We start from the raw sequence: 11,732 nt of genomic DNA, 5'->3' as shown, positions 1-11,732 counted from the left end.
CTTGATGGCACTAGGGTACGCTGTGCAGTGGTGTCCACTGGAGCCTGAGACTTCTGGGGGCCTGATGTGCAAGGCCATCGAATCCACACAGTCCAATACAGCCGATGGTCCCCTTCCTCCCCCTGGCTGGAGGCAGGGCCCCTCTAGTCCTGCTCATAGTATTCCTTACTGTGTCTGCAGGACTGCCCGCTGGAAAGTGGAGCAGCAGTTCTCTAAGAACCCCTTTTAGGGATTGTTGTTCCTTGCCACTCACATACCCGTGCCTCTAGGGTTGAGGCAGATTTTCCATCCCACTTTCTCATGTCCTCTCCATGGTCACACAGGTGAAACCACAGGGTGACACATCGTGTGTACCCACCATCTCTCCTTTCCTGCCCTCTAACTCCAGGGAGGGGCCCCGTTTCTCCCAGCACCAGAGCAGCATAGGTATAGGAATCAAGTGATTACTGATGCTCTTAGGACCTCTTCCTCTTGGTCCTCCTAATCACATGATGGCCCAGCTTTTCTGAAGCCTGCCTCATCTTCTTTCTCCTCCTTTCTTGGCTAGGTAGGATTTTATTTTCTCTCTAAAAAAACTGACTTTCATATCCATTGTTTTTTCTTGCATATAAGAGCAACTGATATAGACACAGGTTGCTTCTTTGGCCCAGACAGAGGGCCCATAAAAGGAGCTGGAGTTGCTGCAGGGCATTTTGCAGATGCTGTAGTGGCTGCAGGGTCTGTCAGAGGGGTTGGAGTGGCTGCAGGGCTTGTCACAGAGGTTGGAGTGGCATTGATTGTGGCTCTGTAAGCATAGGCCGAGACCCAGCGCACTGCAGTGGTATGTGTCTCTTTGGAAATGCCAGGGTGATAACACCACTTTTCCAAGCATTTAACCAGTTTTTTAGGATTCTGCACTTGCTCTGGGGTGAATTTCCAAAGCTTTGGAGGTGCCCCCTGCTCTAGGTGCATGCCCAGATCCTCCCACACTCCCTGCCACTCCTCACTCTCCTGCCTCTGGACACATCTCTGGATGGCATGTTTAAGTAGTTGCTTAAACATAAACAAAAGATGGAACACATGCAGGAAATGTAACAATAGGAACATGCTGGTTTGACCATCCCAAGGATATTCAAAGCTTTGGAGAGCTATTGTAATTAGCCTGTAGGAGAAGGGGGAGGTGAAGGAGAAAGGGAGAGTGAACCAGTGGGGAAAGGCCTCCCCCACTGTCCATACCAGTTCCACCCCCCCACCTCCTGCCCCACACCGCATAGATTTACCCCTTGAGGAGAAAAGGGAAAAAGTGTAAAAGAGTGTAATTATTAAGAGTTTCTAAGAGATGAAGAGATGGTTCCGGAGGTACAGAGCGGGCAATAATTTTATCCTATCAGAAGTCAGTGTTATCCAATACAGCAAAAGATTAACCTTAAACCTGTCCCCAGAATTGATGAACAGCATGACATGGAAGACAGACAGTTAGCAATGTGCTATACAACACAATTCTGAAAACAAACACAACAGACCCCAGATCAAAAAGATCGACATTGTGATCAGCAACTGTTAAACTGATCTAATGCTTAGAACAACTTACTTTTAAAACGCTCTGGTCAGATCTGTCATCTCAACCTTTGTGCTCCACACAAGGAACCAAGAAGACTTGCTGTGGTTTGACCCGGCAGGCAGCTCAGCACTACAAATCTACTCATCCACTGGGATGGAGGAGAGAACTGGGAGGAAAAAAAAAAAATCGTCATAAGACCTATCTCAAAGACCTTGGAGAGGATGGATTGATCAAAGACATTTCCCGGGACTTGGAAAAGGCAGATATTAAACCCATTTTCTATTAGAAGAGCAAGCAGAAGGATGATAAAGTCTAACCAGCTTAATCCCAGCCTTAACCCTAGCCCTCAACCAAGAACTAAACTATAAGACTCAAAGCTTGCCCCTATCCTAAACCTTGAGCAGGATCCTTGAGCAGGACACCAATCCCTCCCTTAAAGCCCTTGCCATTCCCTTAACCCCGGAGGGTGGCCTTTAATCCCTAATCTTTGTCCTGAACACCTAACCCCCAAAGCCCTCCACCATGCACACAGCACATCTCATATTCAACCCCACTCCTACCCCTAACTTCAGCTCTTTGTCCCCTTGGGGCAGGGCAGGGTGTTGTGGTTTAACCCGGCTGGCAGCTAAACACCACACAGCCGTTCGCTCACCCTCCCCCCTCCCTCTTTGGGATGGGGGAGAGAAACGGGAAAGTGAAGCCTGTGACTTGAGATAAAGACAGTTTATTAAGACAGGAATATAATAATAACAATAATAATAATAATAGTGATAATGATAATAGTATTAATCATAATAATGTGTAAGAAACAAGTGATGCACAATGCAATTGCTCACCACCCGCTGACCGATGCCCAGCCTATCCCCGAGCAGCCGGCCCCCCACCCCGGCCAGCCACCCCTATATATTGTTTAGCATGACGCCAGATGGTATGGAATACCCTTGTGGCCAGTTGGGGTCAGCTGTCCTGGGTCTGTCCCCTCCCAGCTCCTGCTGCACCCCCAGCCTGCTCGCTGGCAGGACAGAGCGAGAAGCCGAAAAGTCCTTGGCCTGGTGTAAACACTGCTCTGCAACAATTAAAACATCAGCATGTTATCAGCGCTCTTCTCATCCTAATCCAAAACATAGCACCCTACCAGCTACTATGAGGAAAAATTAACTCTGTCCTATCTGGAACCAGAACACAGGGGCTGTGAGGTCCTGCAGCAGTCACATGGCATTGGAAGAGGCATGTGAGGTGACAGGTATGTGATCAGAGCAGAGGCCACGAGGAAGAGCTGGCTGGGAATGCTGTGATGGGATCAGGTGTGCCTCAGGATCTGCTAGGCCTGCAGGAAGCACGTGGCTGGGAAGGAGGCTGGGAGGTCACTTCTGTCTCTGGAGCTGACGGACCAGCAGCAGGAATGTGGCCCAGACAGGGACTGTAAAGGGCAGAGGCATGCACATGGCACTGAAGATGATGGCGAGGCACCTTCTGTTCTGATCAGGTGAGAGACCACAGGAAGGCTGATGGGATGGGAGTCATGCTTGAGATATAGTTTGTGAGACCATTGAATCACAGAATGGCCCATGCTGGAAGGGACATTAAAGATCGTATAGATAATCTGAAGTCCAAGTAGATGACATCAGTCGATCTTCCCTTGCTGTGTGATGTGGTCACTCCATTGTAGAAAGCCATCAGATTGGGCCAGCACAATTTACCCTTTGGTGAAGCCATGCTGTTTGTCTCGGATCACCTCTTTCTCTTGCATGTGCCTGACACTGATTCCAGGAGGATCTTTTCCATGGTCTTGCCAGGCACTGAGGTGAGGTTCACCGTTCTATGGTTCCCTGGGTCCTCCTTTCTACCCTTAATCAAAAGGGGAGTGACGTTTCCCTTTTCCCAGTCACCAGGGACTTCACCCAACTGCCAGGACTCTTCAAATATGATGGAGAGAGGCTTGGCAACTACATCAGCCAGTTCCCTCAGGACCTGGGGTGCAAGTCATCATGCCCCATAGACTTGTGCGTGTTTAGGTTCATCAGGTGGTCCCAAACCTGCTCTTCACTTACAGAGGGTGGGACTTTGACCCCCAGCCTCCATCTGTGGGTTCAGGGAAATGAAAGACTTGGGAAGCCTGACTGGCGGTGAAGACTGAGGAGAAGACGTTGCTGAGTCCCTCAGCCTTCTCCATGTCTGTCATTACCAGTTCACCCTTCTCATCCATCAGAGGGGGTATACTCTCCTTGCCCTTTCTTTTCTGAGCAATGTATCTGTAGAATCTCTTCCATTATTATTTTCATCCCCTCTGAAGCTCAGTTCCATCCGTGTCTTGGATTTCCTTATTCCATCCCTGCACATCTGAAACAAAACCATGCGTGAGGGCCTGGGAAAAGGAACCCTGGACCATAGAAGCCAATCTGGAAACAAAACTTGTAGGTAGGAAGCACAGATTTGTGGAGGTGCAGAGCTGATGGGCACATTGTGCAGGATGCTCCTAGAGATCTTTGTGCCCTTTTCCTTCCTGACAACAATGCCACTTCTGTCTCAAGACTAGAGTAGCCAACAGAGGCGAGACAGATATTCTGGGATCAAAAATGTAATCAGAGAGCTGATCCCAATAAGATATGGGGAGGTCAGGATCAGCCTGGACCAGAGAGATGTGAGATTTCAGGGTGGGAAGAAGAGCTTGGCCAGCAGAAATTAATGATTTCATAGAGCTAAGACGGTTCATGTAATGTAGATGCTGCGGTAACACTGACTTAAAACAGTCACGTATGGCCCTTACATTGCTTGAACCAGGAATTTCAATCCCTAAACCTAAATGCTACTGCAACACTCTTAACGGAGTCCATTTTCTCTCTTGCTAACCCTAATCCCTTCCCTTAACACTAAAATTAAAATGCTCTATTCAACCCTAGACTTCTTGGCAGACCTAAAAAATCCTAAACCACAGAGCTTGTCCATACCTTTACCACAGACCTGACACCACAAGCAGAACAGCAAACACTCCCACTATATCTTTGCTTAATCTCTAAGCCAGAAAGTGAAAAACAGGTACCGAGGGGGCTAGAGAGAGGTCAGCTCTGCCTCAGGATCTCCTGCCCCAGCAGGAGGAATGTGACTGGGGCAGTGACTGGGAGGTCACTTCTGTCTGAAGTGAAATGACCTGGAAAGGCCAAGATCTGATCTGAGTCTGATAACTCAGATCTTCTTGGTGGCCATGCTCCTCATAAAGCAGCTCTGTAGGAAGCTGGCCTGGTTCCTAGTGAGCAGCACCACTGCTCGTATGGCATCCCTCATGGTGCCCAGGCCCTACTAGGGCTAGCACTGAGATAACCTTTGTTGGAGCTCGTTAGAGCAGAACACTGGAGGCAGTGAAGACAAGGAGACAAAGGAAATGTGAATGTGACAGTCATGTGTAGGAAAACCGGATGTGTTTCACCAAGCAGAAGGGCCCAGAGAAGGAAAACCAGGTAAGGGGCAGTGGTGACAGCACCCGAGAAGCGCAGCAGTGATGGAACCAGAGCTGGCCTCAGCATACAACAATGCAACACCACACACCACCTCTGTTGCTGTGAAGGACTGTGATGACAGATGGAGCCCAAATTCATGGACTGACTGAACTCAACAGACATTTTAGAGGGATGGCTTTTCCACTATTTGAGCAGACCCAACATTGAGCATGATATTGTCCTTCTAATCTTCTGGGAGGGTCAGACAGAGAGGCCTCTTCAACATTAGTCACCTCCTCCTCTGGCGACATTTCCAAGTCCCTGTCCTCTGGACAGTCCATGATCACTTCCAAGACTCCAAGACTGGGGTTTCCTGTCGGAGCCTGCTGTGTAATCAGTGCAACCCGCTCACTCTGTGGAGCATAAGGTGCATGATGTGTAGAAGGGACTCTCCCTTGGAACTTCCAACCCAGTGCCAGCCGTCAGGGTGCCAAGAGGAGCTGTGCTTCAGTATGAACCAATTCCATAGCAGCCCCAACCCCTTCATATGTTGCCAACATCACTTTTCAGGCAAAGTATAGTGAGCCTTGGATCCTCACTGTCCCTGACTCCACAACCCTAGGGGTCGACCTCGCATCTCCCCTGGTACTTTCTGCCAGAGGCTCCAGGCAGGGCGATTCTCCTGAGGTGCCGTGTAGAGCACAAGTTTTACATCCTGTCCTGCTCCGACTGGCCCCAGAGCTACGGCAGGAACTATCTTCCATTGAATTTGTTCAAAGGATTGTCATTGTTCTGGGCCTGTAGTGGGTTTACGTGGCAAGGTTTTGGTAGCGGGGGAGCCATAGGCGTGGCTTCTACGAGAAGAATCCAGAAGCTGCCCCATGTCAGATAAGGGCCCCGACGCTGGCCAGACCTGAGCCAATAAGTGATGTTGTTTGCGCCTCTGTGAGAGCATATTTAAGAAAGGGGAAAAAGTGCTGGGGAATAGCATCTGGGAGAGAGAGAGGAGTGAGAAACAGCCTTGCAGACACCAAGGCCAGTGAAGAAGGAGGGGGAGAGGTGCTCCAGGAGCCAGAGCAGAAGTTCCCTGCGGCCTGTGGAGAGGTCCATGATGAAGCAGGCCGACAGCCTATGGTGTACCACAGTGGAGCGGGTATGCTGTGCACCGGTGTCCACTAGAGCCTTATATCTTCTGTGGGTCTTATGTGCCAGGCCATGGAATCCTCAAAGTCCAATAAGCCCGATTGTCCCTACCCTCCCTGTGGCTGGAGGCCAGGTGCCTCTAGTCCTGCTCATAGTATTCATTCATTAGGTTAGATGAGGCCCTGAGCAACCGGATCTAGTGGGTGGTGACCCTGCCTATGACAGGGGGTTTGAAACTTGAAGATCTTTGAGGTCCCTTCCAACACAAACCATTCTATGATTTTATGACTACTCTGTCTGGTGGACTGCCTGATAGAAACTGGAGCAGCAATTTTCTCAGAAGAACCCCTTTTTGTGATTGCATTTCCTTGCAATTCATGGATCCGTGCCTCTAGGATGGAGGTAGATTTTCCATCCCATTTTCTCATGTCTTCTCCATGGCAGAACCACATGTTGGCACATGGTGTGTACCCACTCATTTCTCTTTCTTGAGCAACTTTCTTTTACGTACACCTGGCAGCTTACATATTGGTTTCTACAGGTAGGGAGAAAGATGAATTCTCTTGTTCTTCCTGGACCTCTTGAAAAAGTTTATCCACAGCTAAAATGCAGGCCCATAAGGAAGAAGAGAGACTTCCTTCATACTGCCAGAGTTGGCTAGCTGATTCATCCACTCTGGGTTTCTCTTCGCCTTTCCAGGTCATTTCTGCCAATGAGTTGGCATATGAGGATGGTGCACTCTATACAAACTTCCACCACATGAGTCATGTACACTTTACTTCATCAGGATCTTTGGATAGTTGTTCATTGGCTAGGTTTTTATATATCACCTCCAGCATGACTAATTCCATCGGGCACCAGATACCCAACTCCATTGTCATCCGCTTGCCTGGTTGACATACAAGATCTTCCTTCAGGGGTTACCTTTCCTTCACACCTGACAGGAGTATGTTCCTTCTGCCCATTTTCCAATTGTTTGTCAGTCACCCCTTCCCTACAGGGGGATCCCAGCTGCTTTGTATCCCTGCCCTCTAATTCCAGGCTATTGGCCCCTTTCTCCCAGCAGCCAGGTGGCAATGTGCTCACTTAGATGGTGGCTGAAATCTTTCCACAAATCTCCTAGCTCACCCTGGAATAGAGATGGTGTGGTTACTGATGTTGTTATGATCTCTTCCTCTTTGCCCTCCTGCTTCCACGATGGCCCAACTTTACTGTAACATTCCACGTCTTCTTCCTCCTTTCTTGTCTGGGTAGGAGTTTCTTTCCTTTTTAAAAACCCTGACTTTCACATTCATTGTTTTCTCTTGCATATAGGAGCAATCAATAGTGGCACAGGTTGGTTCTCTGGCCCAGCCCTGAAGCCCATCACAGCCGTTGGAGTGGCTGCAGGGCCTGTTGCAGGAGTTGCTGGGGCTGCAGGGCCCATCACAGAACTTGTTCAGGCTGCATGGCCTGTTGCAGGGGTTTGGAGTGGTTGCACGGCCCATTGTAGGAGTTGCTGTGGCTGCAAGGCCATTAAGAGGAGTTGCAGCGGCTGTGGGGCCTCTCACAAGGGTTGGAGTGGCGCTGACTGCAGCTCAGTAAGCACAGGCCAAGTTGCACATTGCAGTGATTTGTGTCTCTTTGGAATTGCCAGGCTGATGACAACCCTTTTTCAAGCATTTCACCATTTTTTCTAGAATTCTGCACTTGTTCAGGAGTGAAGTTCCAAAGCACTGGAGGTGCCCACTGATCAAGGTGCCTGCTCATATCCTCCCACAATCCCTGCCACTCCTAGCTCTCCTGCCTTGGGGCAGATCTCTGGAGGGCATTATTAATAAGTTGGTTAATGTTAAACAAAGCCTGAAACACATTCAGGAGACATCACAATGGGAACATGCTGGTTTGACCACCACAGAGGTATTCAAAGCTTTGAAGAGTTAGTGTAAGTATCCTGGAGGAGAAGGAGGAGATGAAGGAGAAAGGGAGAGTGAAGAAGTGGGCAAAAGTGTCCCCCCATTGCCCTCTCGGTGTCCTTATCTACCAGCTCTGGGGGCTGAGTACCAGGGGAACAAATGGTCCAGCTGATAAAGACTGAGGCAAAGAAGTCGTTAAGTAACTCAGCCTTTTCCTCATCACTTCTCACTAGGCTTCCTCCCACATCCAATAGAGGTTGAAGACACTTCTTAATCTTCCTTTTCAATTTCTTATTTATTAATAAAAGCTTTTTTATTGTCTTAGAAACTAATAGCCAGACTGAGCTAGAGTAGAGCTATAGCCCTTCTAACTTTGCCTTGCACAGCCTCACAACATTTACGACACCGCTCCAGGCAAAATGAGAGCATGCATGAGAAGGAAGCACAGAAGAGGTGGAACCTGGCAGCCTTCCGTCCCCTACCCTTCTGTGACTCTGTGCTGCAGTTCCATTCAGGTGGTTACTCCTGTATTATCCAAACTTCCCTGCAGCTCCTCATGCCGCTGTCTTGTCAGAGATAACACAATTACGGTGAGTCATCTGCATACAGACATTAACAGCTGACAGAATGGAGCATCTGTCTAGGGGCAAATTGAGAAACTGCATGAATTTGCCTAGAGAAACCTCTTGAGAGTCGCAGGAAGAATGAGGTTGTGCAATGGAGGAAGAGGAACCCCACATATCAGGGCAGACTGGGACCCTGCTGAGTGAGCAGTGCCCAGGAGGAGGAGGGCCTGGGCACCACGAGGGATGCCATACGAGCAGTGGTGCTGCTCCCCAGGAACCTGGCCAGCTTCCTACAGAGCTGCCTTACGAGGAGCATGGCCACCAAGAAGATCTGAGTTATCAGACTCAGCTCAGATCTGGTGCGACACCAGACGGACAAATGCCTACATCCATCAGGGAAAGATGTGCAGCTTTGAGAGTGCCTAGGACAGCCTGTTGTGGAGAGCAGCAAGGGCTGTGACAAGGCTGAGAGTCCCAACAGAACCCGGGTCTTTGTGTCCATGGCTCTGGCTGTTGTCTCTGCCACTGAGGCCTAGGAGGAGACAGCTTCTCGGTAAAGCACCAGGGCCTCATTGCCTCCTCGCCCCCACCCATGAACCAGGCAGGGCTCGTACCATTCTCCTGCACTTGCCCATGCACATCCCCATCTCCTCCTGCCCCAGGAAGAGCCCTGAGCAGTGTGTGAAGGGAAAGGATCTCCCTTCCCAGGGGCTGGGGGTCAAGGCCTGGCCCTTGTGCTTGGTGACACACATCCAGATTTCCTACACATCAGTGTCACCTTCACATTGCCTTTGTCTCCTTGTCCTCACTTCCTCCAATGCTCTGCTCTAACGAGCTCCAAGGGAGGCTGTGTCAGTGCTGGCCCTCAGGGGGACACTGCAGGAAACTTGCCTCTGACTTGGACTTGTTGAGAGATGTCTTCAATTGTCTCTCAGTGCCTGAGGTTCGTGGGCTCCTCCCCAAAGCCCCCCGAGGGGGGATTCCAATGCCTTGGGCTGGGCGTCTGGTGCTGAGCTGGGCCGGGCTCGTGGGACAGAGAGAGCTCGTGGCAAGAGGGCCCTGGTGCAGAGAGACAGCTGTGCCCAGGAGCAGCTCCTCTGCACAGCGCAGCAGGGCTGGGGGCTCTGACCGCAGGTGGCACGGGGAGAGGAGAGAAGGAGAGAGGGCTTGGAGGCAGTTGGCAGTGGGAGGATGCTGAGAGCTGCCTGCGGGAGAAATCTGCACAGCCCTTGACAAGGTACGTCTCTGGCTGCAGGGCCATGTAGCTGCACGTCCTGGAAGGGTCTCCTGCTGGGTCTTGTTTCTGGGAGGGCAGTGGGCAATGCAGTAGGCTTTGAGAGTCCTGCTGGATAGCACTGCGAGCCGAGGCAGTCTGGCAGAAGACCCTTGGAGTGTCATAAACCAGCTGCCCCTGGTCAGCCAAGATTGGAGTGGCCAATCCTCCTCCAGACACTGCAGGGGATGCAGATGGGATAGTGGAACAGCCCGGCTTGCAGATATTCATGTCTGTCTGTGGGGCATTCTTCTGGGCTGGAGGCTGCTCTCCAGTACGATGCAGCTCTCTTGTGCCATCCTTGTGTTATCCAGGTGCCCCAAGGACAAGACACCTCCGTGCTAAGGCCATGTCCATGCTGCTGGATGGCTGTCTGTGGGCCTCTGCAGTGAGGACCAGAGGCCTCTGCAGTGAAGCCTCTGCAGCCCTGGTGAAGAGGGAAAAGCTGAGATCCTGCTCATGCAAGACAAGGTGAGGATCCTGTCCAGATGCACTTGGTCTGGGGCTTCTCTGCTCTCAGCTGTCGGTAGTTTCTTCTCCTGGGAACACCGAATAGATGGTTCTTCCTAAACATTACAGGCGTAGCTACCAGAAAATGAAGCAAATAAATGTTCCTTGTTCTACACAGTCGTTGGATACTTTCCTTGAAGCAACACTGCAAATCTCCTGGTATGACCAGTGGACTGAACTTGAGTTTCCCCCATGTTCCTGCCTCCCTCCTGCTGCACAGCAGGAAGGACTCCTCTGGAGCCCACAGCAGCCCCTGCTCCCAGTGCCACTCTCAGCCAGCACCAGCCGCAGCTCAAGGAGGAGAGCTGCAGAAAGGTTCTCCTGCAAGGAGAGAGGCTCAGGCTGGGGGATCCTCTAAGAGACAGAATAGGTTTTCCTCAGAGAAATCTGTTTCAACTTTCTTCTGTCTTTTCCTCTTTAACAGAAAAGCATGTGTAAAGACAGAAAATGCCCAACAGCAGCTCTGTGAGCGAGTTCCTCGTGCTGGCATTTGCAGACACGCGGGAGCTGCAGCTCCTGCACTTCGGGCTCTTCCTGGGCATCTACCTGGCTGCCCTCCTGGGCAACGGCCTCATCCTCACCGCCGTAGCCTGCGACCACCGCCTCCACACCCCCATGGACTTCTTCCTCCTCAACCTCGCCCTCCTCGACCTGGGCTGCATCTCCACCACTCTGCCCAAAGCCATGGCCAATGCCCTCTGGGACACCAGGGTCATCTCCTATCAAGAGTGTGCTGCACAGGTCTTTTTCTTTCTCTTCTTCATATCAGCAGAATATTATACTCTTACTGTCATGTCCTACGACCACTACGCTGCCATCTGCAAGCCCCTGCACTACGGGAGCCTCGTGGGCAGCAGAGCTTGTGCCCAGATGGCAGCAGCTGCCTGGGGCAGTGGCTTTCTCCATGCTGTCCTGCACACGGCCACTACCTTTTCCCTGCCCCTCTGCCAAGGCAATGCTGTGGACCAGTTCTTCTGTGAAATTTCCCAGATCCTCAAGCTCTCCTGCTCAGATACCTATCTCAGGGAAGTTGGGACACATGTGTTTAGCGTTTCTTTAGTCTTTGGTTGTTTTCTTTTCATTGTGCTGTCCTATGTGCAGATCTTGAGGGCCGTGCTGAGGATGCCCTCTGAGCAGGGCCGGCACAAAGCCTTTTCCACGTGCCTCCCTCACCTGGCCATGGTCTCACTCTATCTCAGCGCTGCCGTGTTTGCCTACCTGAAGCACCCCTCCATCTCCTCTCCATCCCTGGACCTGGTGGTTTCATTTCTGTACTCGGTGGTGCCTCCAGCAGTGAACCCCCTCATCTACAGCATGAGGAACCAGGAGCTCAAGGATGCCTTGGTGAAACTTATGACTAGATGTGTTTAA

At 50.9% G+C, this 11,732-nt stretch overlaps 1 protein-coding gene across 1 annotated transcript; it reads left to right on the top strand.

Annotated features, from left to right (window-relative positions):
* The first annotated feature begins 10,808 nt into the window (after positions 1-10,808).
* Positions 10,809-11,732, top strand: LOC136787764 (olfactory receptor 14J1-like). Its single transcript, XM_066985083.1, has one exon. The coding sequence runs from the start codon at positions 10,809-10,811 to the stop codon at positions 11,730-11,732; it is 924 nt and encodes a 307-aa protein (XP_066841184.1).

Source organism: Anser cygnoides, chromosome 30 (genome assembly GCF_040182565.1).
Source record: "Anser cygnoides isolate HZ-2024a breed goose chromosome 30, Taihu_goose_T2T_genome, whole genome shotgun sequence".
NCBI lineage: Eukaryota > Metazoa > Chordata > Aves > Anseriformes > Anatidae > Anser > Anser cygnoides.
The sequence above is the reverse complement of the archived record's forward strand: the minus strand, read 5'-3'. Positions and strand labels throughout refer to the sequence as shown.

Excerpts from the sequence above, each read along its gene's own strand:
- LOC136787764 (XM_066985083.1), top strand. The coding sequence starts at position 10,809 with ATGCCCAACAGCAGCTCTGTGAGCGAGTTCCTCGTGCTGGCATTTGCA.